The 25679-nt window shown below is 49.5% G+C and overlaps 1 protein-coding gene across 5 annotated transcripts; it reads left to right on the top strand.

Moving 5' to 3' along the window:
- On the top strand, nt 1-25679 carry ERBB3 (erb-b2 receptor tyrosine kinase 3). 5 transcript variants are annotated; one of them, XM_053555934.1, is made up of 29 exons: nt 77-326; nt 551-620; nt 3669-3820; nt 5123-5309; nt 6169-6294; nt 7210-7275; nt 7429-7547; nt 7655-7796; nt 8404-8517; nt 8609-8729; nt 13799-13872; nt 14073-14163; nt 14653-14858; nt 15065-15197; nt 15519-15609; nt 15822-15976; nt 16351-16404; nt 16992-17133; nt 17697-17816; nt 17940-18038; nt 18530-18715; nt 19173-19328; nt 19585-19660; nt 21031-21177; nt 21283-21380; nt 21473-21661; nt 21810-21881; nt 22621-22927; nt 24057-25679. In XM_053555934.1, exons 2-29 carry the CDS (start codon nt 611-613, stop codon nt 24581-24583), a joined length of 3960 nt encoding a protein of 1319 aa, XP_053411909.1. In that variant the 5' UTR covers nt 77-326; nt 551-610; the 3' UTR covers nt 24584-25679. The 5 variants fall into 5 exon arrangements, with proteins under 5 accessions (XP_053411907.1, XP_053411909.1, XP_053411910.1 ...); XM_053555932.1 differs by lacking the exon at nt 551-620 and having other exon boundaries at nt 1-326; XM_053555935.1 differs by lacking the exons at nt 77-326; nt 551-620 and adding an exon at nt 627-794.

Genomic DNA, 25679 nt, shown 5'->3' with positions numbered 1-25679 from the left:
GCCCGCGCGGAGGGGCGCGGCCGTGACTCACCCCTGCCTCCTGCGTTCCCTCCCTCCCTCCCTCTCTCGCCGGCACACAACCCTCCCCTGCCATCCCGCCCGGACTCCGGCTCCGGCTCCGGTTGCAGTTTTGTAACCGCCGCCACCAATTCGCAGGCGGCTCAGGTGGCTCCCGCTTCGATGTCCTAGTCCAGGGGCCCCCGGGCCGGACTCGGCTGGGCTCCCTTCTCCCTCCTCTGGAGTCATGAGGGCGAACGGGGCTCTGCAGGTGCTGGGCTTGCTTCTCAGCCTGGCCCGGGGCTCCGAGGTGGGCAACTCTCAGGCAGGTAAGCGGCGCAGGAGGCAGGCGGGTTGGGACCCTGGGAGCCCGAGCTGTGGTGCGCAGTCCCTGAGGGCAGGGGCAGGGTGCCCGGGTGCGCTGCGACCACCTGAGAGAGGGCGGTCAGGCTCGAGTTCTTGGGGTGGTTCTGGCAGGGAATGCGTTCCTGGACGTCTCCTCCCCAGCATGTCGCCGACCCTCTATCTAATTGGTCTCTCCTCCCGACACAAGCAGTTCGCACCTCTGAGGGGCCTGCCGGGAGCAGAGCGGGGACCTTTCTGTAAACGGGAGATGATTGGAGGTGGGGATCTCGGCGGAAGGGTCTCTGTTTGCTCCCCAGCCTCCTGTCCCCCACCCGACACCTGGTTTCAGCAACCCCCAGTTTCGTTGTTTTGCCGACGGGGCGGAGCTACGGAAGGGTTGGAGAGGTTGTTGTTGTCTAGTGTTGGAAAACAGGAGCGGCACCTCCTCTTGCGTGAGTGAGCCTGCCCTGGGGAGGGCTGAGATCAACCAGAGGGCCAAGTCCAGGTGACATCAGGGAGAGAGGGAACAGAGGTTGCCCTCTCGCTTCCCCTCAAAATAATAGAGCTGGCCCAACATGATCACCCTCTCTTTGTCAGGACTCAGGGCAATTCAACTAATATTTATTGAGCACCTAATATACACAAGGCCCTGGGCTAGGAGCTGCTGGGGCATTTTGTTATTTCTGTCCCCAACCTGAGGGCCAAGAGGGCCCCTCGGCTCCCTACTGAGCCTCCCATCCTTGAGAAGTCCTTCTTAGGCTCAGTCTGCCTGCTGCCCACATTCTGTTTATTGTCTGACACTGTCTCTAGGACTCTAGAGAAGAGTCCTGGCTTGCTTTTCTCTAATCCTCCTCCCACTCCCATGCTATCTGTGCCCACCCCTTTGCCGTGTCTCTGGACACCCAAGGGGTGCTGGTGTTTTTGGAATTGAAGTCCTGTTGATATCTTCCCATCCCCCCGACCTCAGCTTGGGGTTTGGCAGAGCCAGGGCCCCTTCCCCAGGGTGGAAGTGGGAGAAACCACCTGTGCTTCCCCCACAGTTGCTGGACCTAAATTTAGACCCTGAGATCTTGAGATGTGAACACTCCCAGCTGGTGGAGGGGGGTGGTCTGAGGTCTGGAGTGGGAGGGACCAGTGGAGTGGCTATATAACTGTCCCACCCAGACCCCTGGATCTTCAACTAAGAACCCGGGAGTCCCAGATTCTGGCCACCTTCCCTGGGGGAGGCAGGAGGCAGGCATGGTTGGGTCTCTTTACCCTTTATCTGGCTCCTGCAGCCTCTGGGCATCCGGCCCTGTCTCAGTCCTTCTATAGCCCCTTTGTCCTGGCAGTGATGGGGGTGGGGGATGTTGAAGGGGAGGCCTCTGGTTGAGGAGGGCTACAGATTCTTGTTCTGACCCAGCCTCAGTGCTCTCTACTAGAGAAGGGTCTGTGACATTACCCTTCCCTATGCCCCTGGTCCCTGTTTACATCAGGGATTTTTATAATTCCCCTTACCCATCCTGCTCCCCAAGGTGCCTGGTCCCTCCCCAGAGGTATTGCTTACAGTCCCTTCCCACCCAAGCCCTTTGCCCTGTTTGTATAATATGGACTTTACCCTCAGGGTGGCAGGGAACTGGGACCTCTAACACTGTATCTTTACAAGCATAGATGCAAAGTCTGCACAAACACTTATGGGTAGGTGGGATGAATGGGGCCACCTGTAAGGAAACCCAAGGACAGATCAGCATAGATTTAGGTGCCAGCGGTAGAGAAGTATACATGTTCATAAGTGTGTATGCATGCATTCACACACACACACACCACTTCCTTGTGCAGAAATCTTGGCTCCTCCCTTATCTGGGGAGAAGGATTGGCGCCTTAACTTGGAAAAGGGGGTGTCCTGCCAGGAAGGGAATCAGGGTGGGGCTGTTCCAGAAATGACTAACTTTCCTAGTTTCTTTCATTTCAGCCCAAGGACCCTGGAGTTCCCAAGCTCTTGGGAGTTCCAGGCCTGTTTACCCCTCTTTGCTGAGACTAGCAAACCTCTCCTCTTCATAGGGAGTGATAGAGAATGGGAACCCTCAAAGGTCAAGTGGTCAGACTGAAGGGTATATTTAGTAGGAGGAGTTGAGATCTCACCAATCTCCCTCCCACATTCCCACTTTGACTCCCACTGAGCTGCCATTGCCTCAGGGAAGGGTGGTTGGAACAGGTGGTATCTACTCTCTACTCCCCACCCCCTCCACCCGGAGCCTGTCTCTGAGCCAGAAGAGTGAGACTGGAGTGGGGCTTTAGGGTCCAAGATTTCCCACAGCCCATTGCCCTCCACATTTACAAAGAAAAGTGAACTCCCAAGACTTGACACGCCTCATGTGCCTCTGGTCTAGACTCTACCCTAGTGAGGGTAAGGATTGCCATGTTGGAAGTCTTTTTAATGAATCTATTCTAACAATGAAATTGCATGGAAGGCTTAGAGTAGGGAGTCTGCTACTGTTTCCCTCCAGGCTTCTCTGTATTTGCTAAAAAATACTCTTGAGGCTAGAAAGCCATGCTGAGGGAGTGTGTTGGGCTAAGGAAAGGAGTGAGAAGGAAAGCTAGAGTTTAGGAAGAGAGGGGAGGCAACCAGCTCCTTATCTTCTAGCTTTAAAGACAAAGCTTCTATTGACACCCCACCACCACCAGAACTCCCCCCTCTAGTGGGGTCACTTGTCAGAGCCCCAGGCTTGCGGGTGAAGAGGGGTACTGCTGAAGATGGAGTATCTGGGGACAGGGTGGGGCAGCCCCCTCCTCCTAGATAGAATAGCCTCATTGTGGGCTGGACTGTGGCCCCAGGCACTGCCCCTACCACTGCCCCCATCCCACCCTCTGTAGACACAATAGGGGCTGTGTGCTAGCCCCAAAGAGATGTTTATTCCAGGACCCAGAGAGAGGCAGGATGAGGGTGAAGAAGTAAGTGCCCTAGTTGGAGGGGGAGAAGAGGCTAATCAAAGTTGTGGTCCTTTCCTAACTTCTCCTTTCTAGGGAGGGGGAAAAAAAAAATCCCCTGTCTTGCTTCTCAATTAACCCCTCAGTACCTGAAAGAGGCACAGGAGGTCCCTGGAAGAAAAAGGAAACCTTTTCACCTTTGCATTCAGGGGATATTGAGGGGATTTCTGAGAAGAGAGGAGGCTCTCTGCCATAGCAGGCCTATCTGTTCCTAGTGGGAGGGTTGGAGGCAAATGTCTTCTGATCCTGCTGGAAGAAGGCACACTGGGGGGGAGGGTGTCTTGAGGAATGACAAATGGGGCCAAGAACTTGAGAACTTGTGTCCAGCCCACTGCCACTCTTCCTTCCACTTTGAACAGTGTGTCCTGGGACTCTGAATGGGCTGAGTGTGACTGGCGATGCTGAGAACCAGTACCAGACACTGTACAAGCTCTATGAGAGGTGTGAGGTGGTGATGGGAAACCTGGAGATTGTGCTCACAGGACACAATGCTGACCTCTCCTTCCTGCAGGTTAGAGTGCCTGTCCCCCTTCTTCGACCTGCTCCTCTTTATTCTCCCCATAGAAGCCACCTTCTCTTTCTCAGGGCTACTCTCTGCTGGAGTTCAGCATTCCTGGGACTCAGTAGTTCCTAAGATTCAAACCCGTGTTTATGGGGCAGGTGGTGTTCTGTGGTTGTGCAAAGGAAGCAGGGACTAGTGCAAAGAGACACTTGAGGACTGAGATGCACCTGGGGAGATGAGGAAGGAGCTAAGCAAGGACCCTCCTGGCAGGAGGAACTTTAAGAAAAAAAGCAGGAAACTAAGGCCGGGCACGGTGGCTCACGCCTGTAATCCCAGCCCTCTGGGAGGCTAAGGTGAGTGCATTGCCTGAGCTCAGGAGTGACCAGCCTGAGCTAGAGTGAGACCTCATCTCTAAAAAATAGCCCAGCATTGTGGCGGGCACTTGTAGTCTCACCTACTTGGGAGACTGAAGCAAGAGAATCTCTTGAGCCCAAGAGCTTGAGGTTGCTGTGAGCTATGAGGCTACAGCACTCTACCGAGGGGTAACAACAAAGTGAGCCTCTGTCTCAAAAAAAAAAAAAGCAGGCAACTTGGCAAATGCAGTGGCTCATGCCTATAATCCTAGCACTCTGTGAAGCTGAGGCAGGCAGATCACCTGAGGTCAGGAGTTCAAGACCAGCAAGGATGAGACCCCATCTCTACTTAAAATAGAAAAAAATTAGCTGGTTGTGGTGGCGGGCACTTGTAGTCCCAGGTACTTGGGAGGCTGAGGCAAGAAGATTGCTTGAGTCTGGGAGTTGGAGGTTGCCTTGAGCTATGATCATGCCACTGGACTCTAGTTCTGGTGACAGAGTGAGGCCCTATTGCAAAAAAAAAAGGTAGGAAACTAGAATTCTTCGATAATTTCTGTTATTTGTCTTCTCTATTGGAAGTGACAGGGTGGTGTAACACAATCTACTCTCTACTGCAAAATAGGAATTAGAAAGATGTAAAAGAGTTAAGGGCTTCGCACCTGTGGCTCAAGCGGTTAAGGCGCCAGCTACATACACCTGAGCTGGTGGGTTTGAATCCAGCCCAGGCCCACCAGACAACAATGATGGCTGCAACCAAAAAATAACCAGGTGTTGTGGCGGGTGCCTGTAGTCCCAGCTACTTGGGAGGTGGAGGCAGGAGAATCGCTTGAACCCGGGAGTTGGAGGTTGCTGTGAGCTGTGATGAAAAAGAGTTAAGGATTCCATAATTCCTGAAGGAGGGAGAAGGGACTGAGACTTTTTGCCTTTTCATGCATTGATACAATCTGTTCCATCACAGTGGATCCGAGAAGTGACAGGCTATGTCCTCGTGGCCATGAATGAATTCTCTACACTACCACTACCCAACCTCCGAGTCGTGCGGGGCACCCAAGTCTATGATGGGAAGTTTGCCATCTTTGTCATGTTGAACTATAACACCAATTCCAGCCATGCTCTTCGCCAGCTCCGCTTTACTCAGCTCACTGGTCAGTTCTTGGTAACTCCTTCTGGCCTTGTCCCCTTCAGCCAACCTGCTGACACCTCCCCGATGATTACTATTCACTTTATGTGCCCCATCCAAGGTGCCCACTTCCTTGACCACTGTGGTCTAAAGGCCCACCACTTCCTAAACAGTAGAGGGTCTCCAATAGGGAGCTACTCTAGGGAGAGGGTCCTCTTCCTTGGTGGGACTGGAGTTGGAGCAAGATCCGTCACACATTTCTCTAACTTCAAAGTACTATGTACCTTGATATTTCTTTTTCCCTGGGAATCCTACCCTTACTCCCTCCCAACCCTCAACAAGCTGGAGGCACATAAGGGTTAAATAACACTAGGTCACCTGCTGCTTCACCCTGTCTCAGTCAGTTGGAAAACACACAGGTAGGGCTGGGGGTGGGGGCTGTTGTTGAGTCAGAGATCTTCTCCATCTTTCCCTTCCCTCCCCCACTGGCTAAACCGGATCTGGACAGGTGTTTGAGGAGGCAGGAGTTTCTTTTGGTCTGACTTCTCTTATAAGGAGAGCTTTCTCTGCACCTTGGATTTAATTGGACATACCTGTCTGCCCTCTTTCCTTTTTTTTTTTGTAGAGACAGAGTCTCACTGTACCGCCCTCGGGTAGAGTGCCGTGGCGTCACACGGGCTCACAGCAACCTCTAACTCTTGGGCTTACACGATTGTCTTGCCTTAGCCTCCCAAGCAGCTGGGACTACAGGCGCCCGCCACAACGCCCGGCTATCTGCCCTCTTTCCTGTGCTGCTGAATCTCAGATATCTTTCGGACTTGTGGGGAGGCAGGGAAGTGTTCTGCTGTAGCCCTTGACGCTGCCATGTCTCTCCTTTACCTCAGAGATTCTGTCAGGGGGCGTCTATATTGAGAAGAATGATAAACTTTGTCACATGGACACGATTGACTGGAGGGACATCGTGAGGGACCGATGCGCTGAGATAGTGGTGAAGGACAATGGCAGAAGCTGTGAGTGACCATGATAAAGACTGTTCCCCCTGCCCCACCAAACCAGAGTGATTCCTTTCCCATCATCCTTACATCCCTGATCTGAACCCATTTCTCCACTGAACAAATACCCCAGGCCCTAGCCCGAGAGCCCACCAGGAAGGACCAGACAAGTCCCCTGGAACCCAAGCCAAAGAGGATGTATATCGAGAAGAGGAGCAAAAAGATCTCTGAGTTCTAAGCAGAGAATTTCTCTCTCTCTTTTTTTTTTTTTGTAGAGACAGAGTCTCACTTTATGGCCCTCGGTAGAGTGCCATGGCATCACACAGCTCACAGCAACCTCCAACGCCTGGGCTTAAGCAATTCTCTTGCCTCAGCCTCCCGAGTAGCTGGGACTACAGGCACCCGCCACAACACCCGGCTATTTTTTGGTTGCAGTTCAGCTGGGGCTGGGCCTGAACCCACCACCCTTGGTATATGGGGCCGGCGCCTTACCGACTGAGCCACAGGCGCTGCCCAGAGAATTTATTTCTTTCAACTCCAAGGCCATTACTCTTTCCACCACAAGCTCCCCCCTTCTCCTTGGAACCCACCTACCCTTGCACATCATCTGCTATTCCTTCTGTGCACACACATATCTTTCTGCTGGGTTCAGTTTGCCAAGGAGTCCCTGGGTTGGGACTGGAGCTGAGGTTGGTTGGCATTTGCCAAGTCTGTCCCCTTTAGCTGCCCAGTGGGTAGTGTGGAGGCGTGGCTCCACCCTTTGTTGACAGGTTCACTGAGCCCAGCCCTGCTCTCCAAGGGCAGGGAGGGACGTTGCTCTGGCTCTTTGCTTCTTGGGATTGAGGTTCTTGTGTGCTGACATCATACCCTGTTGATCCAAACAACCCTTTCCTAGCTCTGACTGTCCTTTGTGTTGTCTTTTTTCCTAACCAGGTCCCCCCTGTCATGAGGTCTGCAAGGGGCGATGCTGGGGTCCTGGACCAGAAGACTGCCAGACATGTGGGTTTGAATTTCCCTCCAAAAACTTCAAAAAAATACACTTTCATATCCCTGCCTGCCCAAGCCTGTGTCATCCCTGGGGGTAGTGAAGAGCAGTGGTCTCAGAATGCAGTTCTAAGAGTCCTGACAGTTGTGCTTTCTCTCCTTCCACAGTGACCAAGACCATCTGTGCCCCTCAGTGTAATGGTCACTGCTTTGGGCCCAACCCCAATCAGTGCTGCCATGATGAGTGTGCAGGGGGGTGCTCAGGCCCTCAGGACACAGACTGCTTTGTATGTACTCTTGCTGTTTGCCTGGGTTCAAAATGGGGATGTGGGCTTTGGGGAGGAGGTAGGGGTACATATGTAACATGAGTTTTATGAGTCTTCTACATTCCCAGGCCTGTCGACACTTCAATGACAGTGGAGCCTGTGTACCCCGGTGTCCACAGCCTCTTGTCTATAATAAGCTAACTTTCCAGCTGGAACCCAATCCCCACACCAAGTACCAGTATGGAGGAGTTTGTGTAGCCAGCTGTCCCCGTAAGTGTCTGAAGGGAAGGACAGACAATAGTGGGTCCAGAATTGTAGATAAAATTTTGGGGGGTAAAAGGGATCAAATTGGGAACTTGGAAGGCAAATGGTTATGATCATCTAACCATCCCCATTGCGTGTCCCCACTTGTGTCCCTATGACTTCTAGCTATTGCCCATAGTTCTGTTGTTTGTAGCAACATAGAGGAAAGGGAAAGCTCTTAAGGAAACTGGGGGGCAGCACCTGTGGCTCAGTAAGTAGGGCGCCGGCCCCATATGCCAAGGGTGGTGGGTTCAAGCCCAGCCCCGGCCAAACTGCAACAGAAAAATAGCCGGGTGTTGTGGCGGGCGCCTGTAGTCCCAGCTGCTCCGGAGGCTGAGGCAAGAGAATCGCGTAAGCCCAAGAGCTGGAGGCTGCTGTGAGCTGTGTGACATCATGGCACTCTAACCGAGGATGGTACAGTGAGCCTCTGTCTCTACAAAAAAAAAAAAAAGGAAACTGGGGTGGTAGTGGGACAAAGACAGTGCAGAGTGGGAGGGAGAAGGGCCCAGACGGTGTTCCCTTGGTAGTTGGCATTGTTCCTCCCTCTCCACTAATGTGCCCTTCTCTTCCCTAGACAACTTTGTGGTGGATCAAACTTCCTGTGTCAGAGCCTGTCCTCCTGACAAGATGGAAGTAGATAAAAATGGGCTAAAGATGTGTGAGCCTTGTGGGGGGCTATGCCCTAAAGGTGAGTAGGAGATGATAAGAAGTTGAAAAGAGATATGCTTTCCTCTGAGACTGCTCAGACCACCCCCACTGAACCTCTTTTTTGTTTGCAGCCTGTGAGGGGACAGGTTCTGGGAGCCGCTTCCAGACTGTGGACTCAAGCAACATCGATGGATTTGTGAACTGCACCAAGATCCTGGGCAACCTGGACTTTCTTATCACTGGCCTCAATGGGTTAGAGAGTCTGCCTTCCCTCCTCAATCCTCCACCCTGTCCACTCCTCACGGTTGATTTCACTGGCCTAAACCTTCCTAGGTGGAGCTGACTAGGAATCTAAGTCATAAAACTTTAGTGGTTACAAAGGACTTAGGGGAATGATTAACTCAACATCCCATGCATTGCTTAAGGAGGTCCCTGAATTCCCTCAGCACATCGTTGTGCAATCCAACATCAGCCTGCCAAGGACAGTGACAGTATATCCTTTTTTTTTTTTTTTTTTTGTAGAGACAGAGTCTCACTTTATGGCCCTCGGTAGAGTGCCGTGGCCTCACACGGCTCACAGCAACCTCCAACTCCTGGGCTTAAGCGATTCTCTTGCCTCAGCCTCCCAAGTAGCTGGGACTACAGGCGCCTGCCACAACACCCAGCTATTTTTTGGTTGCAGTTTGGCAGGGGCCGGGTTTGAACCCGCCACCCTCGGTATATGGGGCCGGCGCCCTAGTATATCCTTCTTAAAGCTTTCTAAAAGGTTTCTCTTAAACTTAGATAAAAATCTGCCTCCCCAGCGTGGCACCTGTGGCTTAAGCAGCTAAGGCACCAGCCACATACACCTGAGCTGGCAGGTTCAAATCCAGCCCGGGCCTGCCAAACAACATTGATGGCTGCAACCAAAAAAGAGCCGGGCGTTGTGGCAGATGCCTGTAATCCCAGCTACTTGGGAGGCGGAGGCAGGAGAATCGCTTGAGCCCAGAAGTTGGAAGTTGCTGTGAACTGTAATGCCATGGCACTCTACCCACGGTGACAGCTTGAGGCTCTGTCTCAAAAAAAAAAAATCTGCCTCTCCATGACTTTCGGCTGTTTCCCCTAGTTCTGCTTCTTGGAACAACAAAAGCAAAGGGACTTCCTAATCTATAGGTTAGCACTTAAAAGTGTGTATATGTGTGTGAGAGAGAGAAATACTATGGCCACTTTTTTTTCTTTTAATTTTTTACATTGACATAATATTTATTTATTTATTTATTTACTTATTTATTATTGTTAGAAATAAGGTCTTGGTCTGTCACTCAGGCTGGAGTACAGAGGCATGATCGTAGCTCACTGCAGCCTGAACTCCTGGGCTCGAGTGATCCTTCTGCCTCAGCTTCCAGAGTAGGTGGGACTACAGGCTAATTTTGAATTTTTTTGTACAGATAGGGAGTCACTTGCCCAGGCTAGTATTGAACTCCTGGCCTCAAGTGATCTTCCTACCACAGCCTTCCAAAGTCTTGGGATTTCAGGTGTGAACCACCAAGCCCAGCCTATTCAGTGTATTATAATCCTTTATAATCATTATTTATTTTGGTGTTTATTTGCCCCTGATTTGGCTATTGGTAATCCCTTCAAACTAGTATCTTTAGGCTGTACACTTCTTTTTTTTTTTTGTAGAGACAGAGTCTCACTGTACCACCCTCAGGTAGAGTGCCGTGGCATCACACGGCTCACAGCAACCTCTAACTCTTGGGCTTACACGATTCTCTTGCCTCAGCCTCCCGAGCAGCTGGGACTACAGGCGCCCGCCACAACGCCCGGCTATTTTTTTGTTGCAGTTTGGTCAGGGCTGGGTTTGAACCCGCCACCCTCGGCATATGGGGCCGGTGCCTTACCGACTGAACCACAGGCGCTGCCCACTTTTTTTTTTTTTTTTTTTTTTGTAGAGACAGAGTCTCACTGTACTGCCCTTGGGTAGAGTGCCGTGGCGTCACACGGCTCACAGCAACCTCTAACTCTTGGGCTTACGCGATTCTCTTGCCTCAGCCTCCCGAGCAGCTGGGACTACAGGCGCCTGCCACAACGCCCGCTATTTTTTTGTTGCAGTTTGGCCGGGGCTGGGTTCGAACCCACCACCCTCGGCATATGGGGCCGGCGCCCTACTCACTGAGCCACAGGCGCCGCCCTTTTTTTTTTTTTTTTTTTTTTTTTTTTTAAGACAGAGTCTCTCTCTGCTGCCCTCGGTAGAGTTCTATGGCACCACAGCTCATGGCAACCTCACACTCTTGGGCTCAAGTGATCCTCTTGTCTCAGCCTCCTGAGTAACCGGGACTACAGCTGGTTAGTTTTTCTATTTTTAGCAGAGACAGGATCTCACTCTCCATCAGACTGGTCTAAAACTCCTGAGTCAAGCAATCCACCTACCTAGGACTCCCAGAGTGCTAGGATTACAGGCGTGAGCCACCGTGCCCAGCCCATACCCTTCATTCTTTATTTTCTTTTTTTTTTAATTAATTTATTTTGGGGGGGAGGAGGGATCCGGGGAAGGCCCAAGGCGAAGCCAGTGCAGGAGTCAGCTCACTTGGGGCCCCCGAATATTTTCTTTTCTTTTTTTTATTTTTATTTATTTTTTTTTTTTGTTCTTTTTCTTTCTTCTTCTTTTTTTTTGTAGAGACAGAGTCTCACTTTATGGCCCTCGGTAGAGTACCGTGGCCTCACACAGCTCACAGCAACCTCCAACTCCTGGGCTTAAGTGATTCTCTTGCCTCAGCCTCCCGAGTAGCTGGGACCACAAGCGCCCACCACAACGCCCGGCTATTTTTTGGTTGCAGTTTGGCCGGGGCCGGGCTTGAACCCGCCACCCTCGGCACATGGGGCCGGCGCCTTACTGACTGAGCCACAGGTGCTGCCCTTTTATTTTTATTTTTATTTTTATTTTTTTTTTGTAGAGACAGAGTCTCACTTTATGGCCCTCGGTAAAGTGCTGTGGCATCACAGCTCACAGCAACCTCCAACTCCTGGGCTTAAGCGATTCTCTTGCCTCAGCCTCCTGAGTAGCTGGGACTACAGGCGCCCACCACAACGCCTGGCTATTTTTTTAGTTGCAGTTCAGCCGGGGCCGGGTTTGAACCCGCCACCCCCGGTATATGGGGCCGGTGCCTTACCGATTGAGCCACAGTCACCGCCTACCCCCGAATATTTTCTTACTCTTTTGTACAAGATACTCTAAGGCCAGTGTTTTTTAACTTTTTTTATCTCATGCACACTTGAACATATAGTTAAACTTTCATGGCACACTTAAATTACGTTAATCAAAAAAAAAAAAAAAAGTCTCGGCACCTATGGCTCAAGTGGCTAAGGTGGCAGCCATATACACCTGAGCTGGCCAAACAACAATGACAGCTACAACCAAAAAATAGCCAGGCATTGTGGCGGGCACCTGTGGTCCCAGCTATTTGGGAGACTGAGGCAAGAGAATTGCTTAAGCCCAGGAGTTGGAGGTTGCTGTGAGCGGTGATGCCATGGCACTGTACCCAGGGCAACAACTTGAAGTCTGTCTCAAAAAAAGAAAAAAAAGAGGGTTGGCGCCTGTAGTTCAGCGGCTAGGGTGACAGCCACATACACCGGAGCTGGTGGGTTTGAACCCAGCCCGGGCCTGCCAAACAACAATGACAAGTACAACCAAAAAATAGCCGTGTGTTGTGGTGGGCTCCTGTAGTCCCAGCTACATGGGAGGCTGAGGCAAGAGAATCGCTTCAGCCCGAGTTTTTTTTTTGGCTGGGGCTGAGTTTGAACCCGCCACCTCCAGTATATGTGGCCGGCGCCCTACTCCTTTGAGCCACAGGCACTGCCCTCAGCCCAAGAGTTTGAGGTTGCTGTGAGCTGCAATGCTATTGCACTCTACCAAGGGCAACATAGTGAGACTCTGTCTCAAAAAAAAAAAAAAAAAAGAGAGAGAGTAACGGCACCTGTGACTCAAAGAGTAGGGTGCTGGCCCCATATACCGGAGGTGGCAGGTTCCAACCCGGCCCCTGCCAAAAACTGCCCAAAAAACCCCATAAGAATGGAAAGCAAGTATCCAATGTACTCAATACTAACATGACTTATTTTGGGTGGCACGTTGGTTCAGTCGGTAAGGCGCTGGCCCCATATGCCAAGGGTGGCAGGTTCAAACTCACCCCGGCCAAACTGCAACAACAACAAAAAAATAGCCGGGCATTGTGGCAGGCCCTGTGGTCCTGGCTACTCAGGAGCCTAAGGGAAGAGAATCACCTAAGTCTAGGAGTTGGAGGTTGCTGTGAGCTGCGTGACGCCACGGCACTCTATCTAGGACAATAAAGTGAAACTCTATCTCTACAAAAAAAAGAGAGAGAGGAAAAAAAATACAGTACAGCTAGTCACAGTAATTCAAGTGGAGTTGGAGACCCCATCTCTAAAAATAGCTGGGTGTTGTGGCAGGCACCTGTAGTTGGAGCTACTTGTGAGGGTGAGGCAAAAAGATCGCTTGAGCCTAAGAGTTTGAGGTTGCTATGAGCTGTGACGCTACAGCATTGTACCAAGGGTGACAAAGTGAGACTTTTTTTCATGGTATACTGGTTGAAAAATCACAGTTCTAGGCTCATGTTATATTTCTCTCACCCCAGCCATTTCTCCAGAGTCTTGTTTCCTTTTAGTGGAGAGTGATGTTTAGAAACCAAGTTTGGAGGCTATGTGTGCTCATTGGTAATAGGTTATGCCTCTATCTTGTTGACTGCTTTTATTTATTTATTTATTATTATTATTTTTTTTTTTGGTAGAGACAGAGTCTCACTTTACCGCCCTCGGTAGAGTGCCATGGCGTTACACAGCTCACAGCAACCTCCAGCTCCTGGGCTTACGCGATTCTCTTGCCTCAGCCTTCCAAGCAGCTGGGACTACAGGCGCCCGCCACAACGCCTGGCTATTTTTTTGTTGCAGTTTGGCTGGGGCCGGGTTTGAACCCGCTACCCTTGGTATATGGGGCCGGCGCCCTGCTCATTGAGCCATAGGTGCCGCCCATATTTTTTATCTTTTTTGAGACAGCGTCTCATTATATTGCCCTCGGTAGAGTGCTGTGGCATCACAGCTCACAGCAACCTCAAACTCTTGGGCTTAAGCTATTCTCTTGCCTCAGCCTCCCAAGTAGCTGGGACTACAGGCACCCGCCACAATGTCTGGCTATTTGTTGCTGTAGTTATCATTGTTTGGCAGGCCAGCGCCAGGTTGGAACCCGCCAGCTTCTGTGTATGTGGCCAGCACCCTACTCACTGAGCTGCGGGCGCCAAGCCATTGTTGACTGCTTTTATTGTTCTCCTCAGAGATCCCTGGCACAAGATCCCTGCCCTGGACCCTGAGAAGCTCAATGTCTTCCGGACAGTCCGGGAGATCACAGGTGAGTGGGTCCAGAGTCTGCCCTTTCTGACAGGAATAGGTGACCCACTTGCATGAACTGTGGTTTAACTAACTCCTTGAGAAAATTATGTCTGAAGTTACAGGGGAAAAAACAAAACAAGTTGCAGGGGAGGAGCCAGGAACCTCATAAAGAGGAAGGGAGAAGACTCCCTGTTGACAGGCCTCTCTCCCATTCCTCAGGTTACCTGAACATCCAGTCTTGGCCTCCCCACATGCACAACTTCAGTGTTTTTTCCAACCTGACCACCATTGGAGGCAGAAGCCTCTACAAGTGAGTAGGGGATAGAGTTGATGGCAGGAATAGGCCATGAGCCCTGCTTGGTAGGCATTCTTGAGGGAAATGCAAGGTGCTGACTCAAAGAGCAGAACCACAGGGTTTGAGAGTTTGACAGGGAAAGGCAAAAGGGGAGGCATCCTTCTTGGTGGGTCTGACCAGCGCAGAGCAAATCTGCTGAATGAAATGAATCCACTGCACAGTTAATTTTCTCTTAGTAGTCTCCCCTCTCATTCTGCCCCCCTTTTTTTCTTATTATTATTTTAAATTTCAGATTAGTATGAGGCTATAAGCATTAGGCTGTATAATTCACACATGACAGGTTGATGTCAGAGTTGAGCTGTGTCCTACACCTGGGGAGTGTGCCATGTATCCATGTACTGTACCCACTGGGTGGGAAGCTTTTGAGCCCCCCTTCCCACTCCCTCCTTCTTGAATTTAATTGAGATTTTTCTCTCGTGTGTCATTCTATCTCTTTATCCTCAGCCGGGGCTTCTCGTTGCTGATCATGAAGAACTTGAATGTAACATCTCTGGGCCTCCGGTCCCTGAAGGAAATTAGTGCCGGGCGTATTTACATAAGTGCCAATCGGCAGCTGTGCTACCACCATTCCTTGAACTGGACCAAGCTGCTTCGGGGGCCTTCGGAAGAGAGACTAGACATCAAGCACAATCGGCCCCGCAGAGACTGTGGTGAGGGAAAGGGCCCACTAGGTGTGGAGAACAGGCAGTCAGGGAAGACAGGGTGTAAGGCTTTTTCTTCCCTGAAGTGGGAATGGGGTTGGGGATAAAACTATGGAGAAGGGGGATGTTAGGTTAGAAGAAGTAATGAGGAAGAGTAGGAGAGGGCTTGGTAGGTATCCCCAGGCTCCTCTCCTAATCCACCCCTTCCTTTCCAGTGGCAGAGGGCAAAGTGTGTGACCCACTGTGCTCTTCTGGGGGATGCTGGGGTCCAGGCCCTAGTCAGTGCTTATCCTGCCGCAACTACAGCCGAGGAGGTGTCTGTGTGACCCACTGCAACTTTCTGAATGGGTATAGTGAGGGATACAATCAAGAAGGGGCGGAGGGCGGTGCCTGTGGCTCAATGGAGTAGGGCGCCGGCCCCATATGCCGGAGGTGGCAGGTTCAAACCCAGCCCTGGCCAAAAACTGCAAAATAAATAAATAAATAAACTTAAAAAAAAAAAAAGAAGGGGCAGAAGTGGAGCTCTAGGATGGAGCTGTGCACCTGAACGTTTAGACAGCTTTCTGCATATGCCTTGGTGGGAATGAGGTAGGAGACCTGTGGGTGTGGGCTCAGGACGTGATGGTTAGGACTTGAAAGTGACCCCACTTCTTTTGTACCCCACTGCAGGGAGCCTCGTGAGTTTGCCCATGATGCTGAATGCTTCTCCTGCCACCCAGAATGCCAGCCCATGGAGGGCACTGCCACATGCAATGGCTCGGTATAGTAGCAGCACCATAATCTCTAAGGCAGATAGGTGAGGGGCAACACGTGGAGCATCTAGGAAATGATATAGCCGAACCCCAGAGACAGTACAGGGAAGCCAGATAATCTAAGGATGGTGGCTGGAGGATCCTAAGTGGCTGGGTTGGTCTTTCCTGGGAGTTATGAAGTTAACCTTGGAATCCAATTCTTCCTGCTTTCTCTACTCAGGGCTCTGATGCTTGTACCCAATGTGCCCATTTTCGAGATGGGCCCCACTGTGTGAGCAGCTGCCCAAATGGAGTCTTAGGTGCCAAGGGCCCCATCTACAAGTACCCAGATGTTCAGAATGAATGTCAGCCCTGCCATGAGAATTGCACTCAGGGGTCAGTAATGGAATGATGAAAAGAGGGTGCAGGCTGAAGGGTGGGAGCACAAAACTAGGATGAAGAGAGAAGAGGGGGACTGTGATTTAAGGATCACTCTCAGCCTGGTAGTGATGCACTGGAGAAAGGGAAACTCAATAACAGCACAGTACAATTTGGGGAACGTGTAATAAACTCAGTTCAGATGAGTTTCATTATAGAGGGGCTCAGGGAGGGCTGATGAACTGGAGATGGAGGCCACAGCTTGTGTTAGGCTTTGGGCTCCAGGATAGGATGCCATGGTAGGTTCTGAAACAGCTTTTGTAGGTTGAGGCCATTGGCATTGAGCCTCTGTTGTTCGAGCTCCCATTTAAGGTGTTGGCTGTCTTTTTTAGGTGTAAAGGACCAGAGCTACAAGACTGTTTAGGCCAACCATTGGAGCTGATCAGGTATGATGATGGTCTTGGAGATTCTGGAAGCTGGGGATATTTGGGAGAAAAGCTAGGGTGAGGGCGGTTACCTGCAAAGAAGAGTGCATCTATTCATTCCCCCTTTTATACACAGTCCACTGTTATTAGACTTGAGACATAAGAATCCAGGCTTCTGGCCTTTCTTTCCTAAAATTAATTTGTAGTAGCCTAATGGTGGTCTAGATTAGGTTGGTCCCTTCATTGCTCAAGGACATATATATATATATATATATATATATAAAAAACATATGTATACTCTGATACGATGGCTCACACCTGTAATCCTAGAACTCTGGGAGGCCGAGCTCAGGAGTATGAGACTAGCCTGAGCAAGAGCGACACCCCATCTCTAAAAATAGCCTGGTGTTGTGGTGGGTGCCTATAGGGTGTGAGCTGTGACGCCACAGCACTGTATCAAGAGTGACAAAGTGACTCCGTCACAAAAAAATGTGTGTGAAAGTTAAATTCTTGCTCCACATCTGCACTATATCTTGGCACAGGTATAGAAGATATTGGTAATGGAGGTGTATATCCAGGATAATGCTTGGTTTCTCTATATTCCACAGCAAAACCCATCTGACGATGGCTTTGATGGTGATAGTAGGATTGGTAGCAATTTTCCTGATCTTGGGTGGTACTTTTCTCTATTGGCGTGGGCGCCAGATTCAGAATAAAAGGGCTATGAGGCGCTACTTGGAACGAGGCGAGGTGAGTACTTAGCTTGATTTCGAGAGGTCCCTCTTGCCAAATGCACCCACAGATCAGAAATGAAATGAGCACCATTCCCCTTCTCTCCCTGGAGATTTGATCCCTTTCTTCAAGGAGAGAGTGTGGTTCTCTAGATAGAACTCTGGTCAGAGAAGTGGGAGGCATACATTCTAGTTCTGATTTTGCCATTAATTTCCTACATGACTTTGAAAAACTTACTTCTGTTCTCTGTGTCTAAGTTACATTCATCCTTTCAGGATGGTTGTGAGGGGAGTCAAGGTGGGGACAGTATTAATAATATTCCCAAGGGGCACCCCGGACCCTGCCTCCCCCATTAAAAAGAAAACCCGGCTCTCTGAATTTCTAATCTCATGACAACAAACAATTGCTTCAGTCCTTGGGGTCTGTTATTTCTCCATATGCCTACAGTGTTTTCCAGGACTAAAGACAGTCTCTTTTCCTGTCCTTTGGGCTCTGTGCTGTGTTCACCACTTAGGGGGAGCAGGCTGGAGCAGAATGTGAGTTGGGCCTTCACCAACACCTCTATCCCTTCTGTTCCTCAGAGTATAGAGCCTCTGGATCCCAGTGAGAAGGCTAACAAAGTTTTGGCCAGAATCTTCAAAGAGACAGAGCTGAGGAAGCTTAAAGTGCTTGGTTCAGGTGTCTTTGGAACTGTGCACAAAGTGAGTGACCCACAGGAAGGCTGGAGAAGTGGGAGGAGGATTTAGGGCAAAGGGGAAAAAATTTTAGCCAAGGGCTGATCTGGGGAGAATGACCTAGACTGACTCCTGCCCCAAACTTCCCAGGGAGTGTGGATCCCTGAGGGTGAATCTATCAAGATTCCAGTCTGCATTAAAGTCATTGAGGACAAGAGTGGACGGCAAAGTTTTCAAGCTGTGACAGATGTAAGTGAAAGAAGGGAGCTCTGGGCTCAGTGCCTGTACCATGTAGTTAGGGCACCGGCCACATTGAGGCTGGCGAGTTCAAATCCAGCCCGGGCCAGCTAAACAACAATGACAACTGCAACAAAAAAAATAGCCAGGTTGTGGCAAGTGCCTGTAGTCTCAGCTACTTAGGAAACTGAGGCAAGAGAATTACTTAAGCCCAAGAGTTTGAGGTTGCTGTGAGTTGTGACACCACAGCACTCTACCGAAGGCAACATAGTAAGACTCTGTCTCAAAAAAAAAAAAAAAGAAAGATAGAAAAAGAAAGGAGCTCTGTATGCCACTAGGAGAGAGGACAACATTAGATACAATCATGTAGAAGCATGACCCTGTGTTAACAGCCATGTTAGCCATGTTGATGTACTTGAATGTTGGGGGGCCCTGGTCTGGGTGTGCCATGTGCAGACTGTATGTGAATCTGTTTCCTGGATAACACCTCTTGTGTCTCTTAGCATATGCTGGCCATTGGCAGTCTAGACCATGCCCACATTGTACGGCTGCTGGGACTATGCCCAGGATCATCTCTGCAGCTGGTCACTCAATACTTGCCTCTGGGTTCTCTGCTGGATCATGTGAGACAACACCGGGGAGCACTAGGGCCACAACTGCTGCTCAACTGGGGAGTGCAGATTGCAAAGGTGAGAGGAGCCTGGAGGAGCTCTATGATACGAACTGCCCAGCTGGGCTGGGCACGGTGGCTCATGCCTGTAATCCTAGCACCCTGGGAGGCCAAGGTGGATGGATTGCCTGAGCTCACAAGTTTGAGACCAGCTTGAGCAAGAGCAAGACCTCATCTCTAAAAAAATAGCTGGGTATTGTGGCGGGCGCCTATGGTCCCAGTTACTTGGGAGGCTGAGGCAAGAGAATCGCTTAAGCCCAAGTGTTTGAGATTGCTGTGAACTGTGACACCATGGCACTCTACCGAGGGTGACATACTGACACTCTGTCTCAAAAAACAAAAACAAAACAAAAAAACCTGCCTGGCTGCGGTAGGAAGGCTGAAGTTCTCAGACATATCTTCAGGGTTTGGGAGGATTCTAGATCTCAGTGACTTACTGATTTCCCCCAACCCTGAGAGTACTTTCTTCCCTTTAGGGTATGTACTACCTTGAGGAGCATGGTATGGTACATAGGAACCTGGCTGCCCGAAATGTGCTACTCAAGTCACCTAGTCAGGTTCAGGTAGCAGATTTCGGTGTGGCTGATCTGCTGCCACCGGATGATAAACAGCTACTACATAGTGAGGCCAAGGTAAGGTGACAGAAAGGGCTGGGTAAGGAGGTGGGAGTGGACCAAAGCATGGGGTTAGGGAGGAGGCAGTGGTTTCCTTCAGGGGCAGGCAGATCCTTCATGCCTCATGGTAAGTTCATGAAGAGAAAGCTAGAGATGTCAACAATTTAAGTTCAGAGAGAAACAAAGGAAAAGAATGATAAGAGAATTTGGGGCTTAGAAATGCTAAGAAAGTGTGTAGAAATCAACTGGTGACACCTTTATCTTTACTCTTCAGACTCCAATTAAGTGGATGGCCCTTGAGAGTATTCACTTTGGGAAATACACACACCAGAGTGACGTCTGGAGCTATGGTCAGTGTATCTCAGTGCCCTCCATACCATCAGTGGGCCAATTTTGCAATTGCCTTTGAGACCCCTTTTCTTTCTTTCTTTTTTTTTTTTTTTAGAGACAGAGTCTCACTTTGTCTCCCTCAGTAGAGTGCTGTGGCATTGCAGCTCACAGCAACCTCCAGCTCTTGGGCTTAGGCGATTCTCTTGCCTCAGCCTCCCAAGTAGCTGGGACTACAGCCACCTGCCAAAACGCCCGGCTATTTTTTGTTGCAGTTTGGCCGGGCGTTTTGGCAGGGTTCAAACCCACCACCCTTGGTATATGGGGCCAGCACTGCTCCGGCGCTGCCCAAGACCCCTTTTCTTTTTTTTTTTAATTTTTCTTTTGTTTTATTTTATTTTATTTTTTTTATTAAATCATAACTGTATACAATGATATGATTATGGGGCATCATACACTCACTTCATAAACCATTTGACACATTTTTATCACAGTGGTTAACATAGCCTTTCTGGCGTTATCTCAGTTACTGTGCCAAAACATTTACATTCTACATTTACCAAGTTTCGCAAATACCCCTGTAATATGCACCACAGGTGTGATCCCACCGATTCCCCTCCCTCTACCCACCCCCCCCTTTCCCACTTCCCCCTATTGTTAAGTTGTAGCTGGGTTATAGCTTTCATGTGAGAGTCCCAAATTAGTTTCATAGTAGGGCTGTGTACATTGGGTATTTTTTCTTCCATTCTTGGGATACTTTACTAAGAAGAATATGTTCCAGCTCCATCCATGTAAACATGAAAGAGGTAAAGTCTCCATCTTTCTTTAAGGCTGCATAGTATTCCATGATACATATACCACAATTTATCAAGACCCCTTTTCTAAGCACTTCAGATCCTTGTGTCAAATCACGTTCTCCTGGGCACAGTGGCTCATGCCTGCAATCTCAGTGCTCTGAGAGGCCAAGGCAGGAAGATCATTTGAGGCCAGGAGTTCAAGACCAACCTGAACATAGCAAGATCCCCATCTATGCAAAAATTCTTTTTTTTTTTTTGTGGTTTTTGGCCAGGGCTGGGTTTGAACCCGCCACCTCCAGCATATAGGACTAGCGCCCTACTCCTTGAGCCACAGGCGCTGCTTGCAAAAATTCTTTTTAATTATTTAAAAACTAGCCTGGCGTGGTGGCTTATGCCTATAGTCATGAGGCAGGAGGATCACTTGAGTCCAGGAGTTCAAGATTACAGTGAGCTATGATTATGCTACTGCACTCTAGCCTGAGTGACAGAGCAAGACCCTGTCTCTAAAAAAAAAAAATTCAGGTTATGCCTTCTTTTCACTTCATGACCATGTCAACCATTTTACCACCTACTAGTACATTTCTTCCTATCATCAGGTGTGACAGTTTGGGAGTTGATGACCTTCGGAGCTGAGCCCTATGCAGGGCTACGATTGGCTGAAGTGCCAGACCTGCTAGAGAAAGGGGAACGGTTGGCACAGCCCCAGATTTGCACCATTGATGTCTACATGGTGATGGTCAAGTGTGAGTTACCTACTGATCCCAGCCATTTTCTAACTGACTTCCCTCTCTACTTGTCTTATGGCTCTATCCCCTTTTGTGTGTCTACCTCTAACATTTTACCCCTAGGTTGGATGATTGATGAGAACATTCGACCAACCTTTAAAGAACTAGCCAATGAATTCACCAGGATGGCCCGAGACCCACCCCGGTATCTGGTCATAAAGGTAAGTAAGAGCTAAGAGGTATCAAAGAAATTTAGAGAAAGAGAGACTTGGCTAGAACCAGGATCCACCCTAACAATCACCTGTTCCTATAGAGAGAGAGTGGGCCTGGAATAGCACCTGGGGCAGAGCCCTCTGCTCTGACAGACAAGGAACTGGAAGAAGTAGAGCTGGAGCCAGAACTAGACCTAGACCTAGACTTGGAAGCAGAGGAGGACAATCTGGCAACCACACTGGGCTCTGCCCTCAGCCTACCCATTGGAACACTTAATAGACCACGTGGGGTAAGACACCTCCTAAGTAGTTACCCAATTCTCTACACTCTAAGCCCTCATGAACCCTACAGACACCAGATTAACCACTCCAGGCCCCCTATGGTAAGAGTAGATTCTTCCTTCATCTTAAACCTTTTCCTTACTTTTTTCATCCTAGAGCCAGAGCCTTTTAAATCCATCATCTGGATACATGCCCATGAACCAGAGCAATCTTGGGGAAGCTTCCCAGGTAAAGTCTGTTGATGAGAGGTTGGGTCTTAGGATCGGAATGATAAGGGTTATGTGGGAGGCATTAGAAACTTTTGAGGTTTAGGCTGGGCAAGGTGGCTCATGCCTGGAATCCAAGCACTCTGGAAGGCTGAGGTGGGTAGATTGCTTGAGCCCAAGAGTTCAAGACCAGCCTAAGCAAAATCAAGACCCTGTATCTACTTAAAAAATAGAAAAATTAGGGCGGTGCCTGTGGCTCAGTCGGTAAGGCGCCGGCCCCATATACCAAGGGTGGCGGGTTCAAACCTGGCCCCAGCCAAACTGCAACCAAAAAATAGCTGGGCATTGTGGTGGGCACCTGTAGTCCCAGCTACTCGGGAGGCTGAGGCAAGAGAATCGCTTAAGCCCAGGAGTTGGAGGTTGCTGTGAGCTGTGTGAGGCCACGGCACTCTACCGAGGGCTATAAAGTGAGACTCTGTCTCTACAAAAAAAAAAAAAAAATAGAATAATTAGCCAGGTGTGGTGGCATATTCCTATAGTCCCAGCTCCTTGGGAGGCTGAGGCAAGAGGATCACATAAGCCCAAGAGTTTCAGGTTACTGTGATCCATGATGACACCACAGCACTCTACCCAGGGCAACTGAGACTCTGAGGTTTAATCATCGTCCTACAAAAAAGAAGGCATTGAACTATTCAATCTCCTTCTTTCCTTGTCTCTATATAAATCTTCTTGTATTATTTTCTGTTTGTTTTCCTCTTTAGGATTCTGCAGTTTGTGGAGGTAGTGAAAGATGTCCCCGTCCAGTCTCTCTGCATCCAATACCACGGACACGCCTGGCATCAGAGTCATCAGAAGGCCATGTGACAGGCTCTGAAGCTGAGCTCCAAGAGAAGGTGTCAATGTGTAGGAGCCGGAGCCGGAGCCGGAGCCGGAGTCCGCGGCCCCGTGGAGACAGTGCCTACCATTCCCAGCGCCATAGTCTACTTACTCCTGTCACCCCACTCTCCCCACCAGGGTTAGAGGAAGAGGATGTCAATGGTTATGTCATGCCAGATACACACCTCAAAGGTGCCTAATCTTCCTAGGGCTTTCCTCAATTATTCCTTTCATCTTTTCTCTTTTTATTTTTTATTTTATTTTATTTTTGCAGTTTTGGCAGGGGCCAGGCTTGAACCCGCCACCCCTGGTATATGGGGCCAGCGCCCTACTCCTTGAGCCACAGGTTCCACTCTCTCTCTTTTTTTATTGAGACAGAGCCTTAAGCTGTCACCCTCGGTAGAGTGCTGTAGCATCACAGCTCACAGCAACCTCCAACTCCTGGGCTCAAGCGAGTCTCCTGCCTCCACCTCCCAAGTAGCTGGGACTATAGGCGCCTGCCACAACGCCTGGCTATTTTTGGTTGCAGCTGTCATTGTTGTTTGGTGGGCCTGGGCTGGATTCAAACCTGCCAGCTCAGGTGTATGTGGCTGGTGCCTTAGCCACTTGAGCCATAGGCGCCAAGCCTCTCTTTTAATTTAATTTTTTTTTTTTTTTTTGAGACAGAGTCTCATGTTGTTGCCCTCGGTAGAATGCCGTGGTGTCACAGCTCACAGCAACCTCAAACTCTTGAGCTTAAGCAATTCTCTTGCCTCAGCCTCCCAAGTAGCTGGGAACTATAGGAGCCCACCACAATGCCTGACTATTTTTCCGTTGTAGTTGTCATTGTTGTTTAGCCGGCCTGGGCTGGATTCGAACCTGCCAGCTCTGGTGTATGTGGCTGGTGCCCTAGCTGCTGAGCTACAGGTGCCGAGCCTAATCCTTTCTCTTAATTCTTTTGTCTTCTCTGATCACATGCCTCCGTATTTATTTTTTAAAAATTTTCCCCCCTTGGCTTGGTGCCCGTAGCACAGTGCTTACAGTGCCAGCCACATATACCGAGGGTGGCATGTTCGACCTCGCCTGGGCCAACTAAACAGCAATGACAACTACAACAAAAAATAGCTGGGCATTGTGGCGGGCACCTGTAGTCCCCTCAGCCTTGGGAGGTTGAGGTAAGAGAATCGCTTAAGCCCCAAGAGTTGAGGCTTGAGGGCTGTGACGCTATAGCACTCCAAGGGCAACATAGTGAAACTGTTTTAAAAAAAAAAAGTTCTACCATTCCCGACTGCCTATTGCCATCATGTCCTCCACATACCTAGCTTCTCTTCTCAATCCCTAGGTACTCCCTCCTCCCGAGAAGGCACTCTTTCTTCAGTGGGTCGCAGTTCTGTCCTGGGTACTGAAGAAGAAGATGAAGAGGAGGAGTATGAATACATGAACCGGAGAAGGCACAGTCCACCTCATCCTCCCCGGCCAAGTTCCCTCGAGGAGCTGGGTTATGAATACATGGATGTGGGATCAGACCTCAGTGCCTCCCTGGGTAGCACACAGAGTTGCCCACTCCACCCCGTGCCCATCATGCCCACTGCTGGCACAACTCCAGATGAAGACTATGAATATATGAATCGGCGACGTGGTGGAGGTGGTCCTGGGGGGGAATATGCAGCCATGGGGGCCTGCCCAGCAACTGAGCAAGGGTATGAAGAAATGAGAGCTTTCCAGGGGCCTAGTAGCCACCATGCCCCCCATGTTCATTATGCCCGCCTCAAAACTCTACGTAGCCTAGAAGCTACTGACTCTGCCTTTGATAACCCTGATTACTGGCATAGCAGACTTTTCCCCAAGGCTAATGCCCAGAGAACATAACCCCTGCTCCCTGAGGTACTCAAGGAGTTTTTGATGGCAGCTAGTGCCTCTAGAGGGTACCCCTACTTCTCTCTACTTCCTCTTCCTCTTTTACAGGTCTTAGCCCTACTATGCCAGTCCTAGACAATTCCACTCAACCTTTGGAGGCTTTTAAACACTTTGACAAAAAATTCTTGTGATATGTAGCCAGCTGTGCACTTTCTTCTCTTTCCCAACACAGGAAAGAAGGTTTATCCCTGTTTTGTGTGCTTTCTCAATCTCATTCCTCAGCCTCCTCACGGGGACTACTGGAGATATGAAGGATTATTCTCCCTGTCCGTTTATCTCAGGCTCTGACTTATTGGGACTAGGTTCAGAAAGAGGAATGGGAGGAAACCTGGGAGAGGAAAGCAAAATTTTTACGTATGACTCCTAATGTCTTAGAAAGACCAGGAAGCTTAAAAGTTTGTCAAGTGCAGAAAGAGGTTAGGAATACATATTGATTGCTGTTAATTGAATAGTATGAGCTGGGCATCATGTTAAACTTTACCTATACTATCTCATCCTTAAAGCAATTCTGTGAGATACATATTATCCCATTATGCAGATAAGGAAAGTGAGCCTTAAAGCGACTAAATTAAGCAGCAGGTCCAGGACTCAAAATCTAATTCCAGTGCACACCTCCTACTATAAGGTATCAAGGAAAACTGATGTAAGTCAGAGCTCTTGTAAAGGTCGTTGTTTTCTTACTTTTGCACTGAATGAAGACTAACTCCCAAAAACCACATCTTCCTCCTGTGTCCAGACCTCTCATCTCAGGATGTGGTGGGTGGGTGGGTCAAAATGAAAAATAACAAAATACCTTTGGATAAACCATAACCTACATGTGCTATAAATGATCTCCACTCCTTACTCACAATGGTCCCCAAGATCCACTTTTAGGAGCTATTCTCATCCAGCAGTGAGAAGCTTCCAGATGGGACAGAAAGAAGACCCAGCTTCAGACCTCTTCATCCCCCTTGGATGGAGAACCGGGGGAAAATGTATGTTGTATCATTGAAGTTTTTTGTTTTGTTTTTATACATGTCTGAATAAAAATGCAACAGCTTTTTTCAGG

The sequence above is a fragment of the Nycticebus coucang genome, chromosome 12 (assembly GCF_027406575.1).
Source record: "Nycticebus coucang isolate mNycCou1 chromosome 12, mNycCou1.pri, whole genome shotgun sequence".
In the NCBI taxonomy this organism is placed as follows: Eukaryota; Metazoa; Chordata; class Mammalia; order Primates; family Lorisidae; genus Nycticebus; species Nycticebus coucang.
The sequence above is the reverse complement of the archived record's forward strand: the minus strand, read 5'-3'. Positions and strand labels throughout refer to the sequence as shown.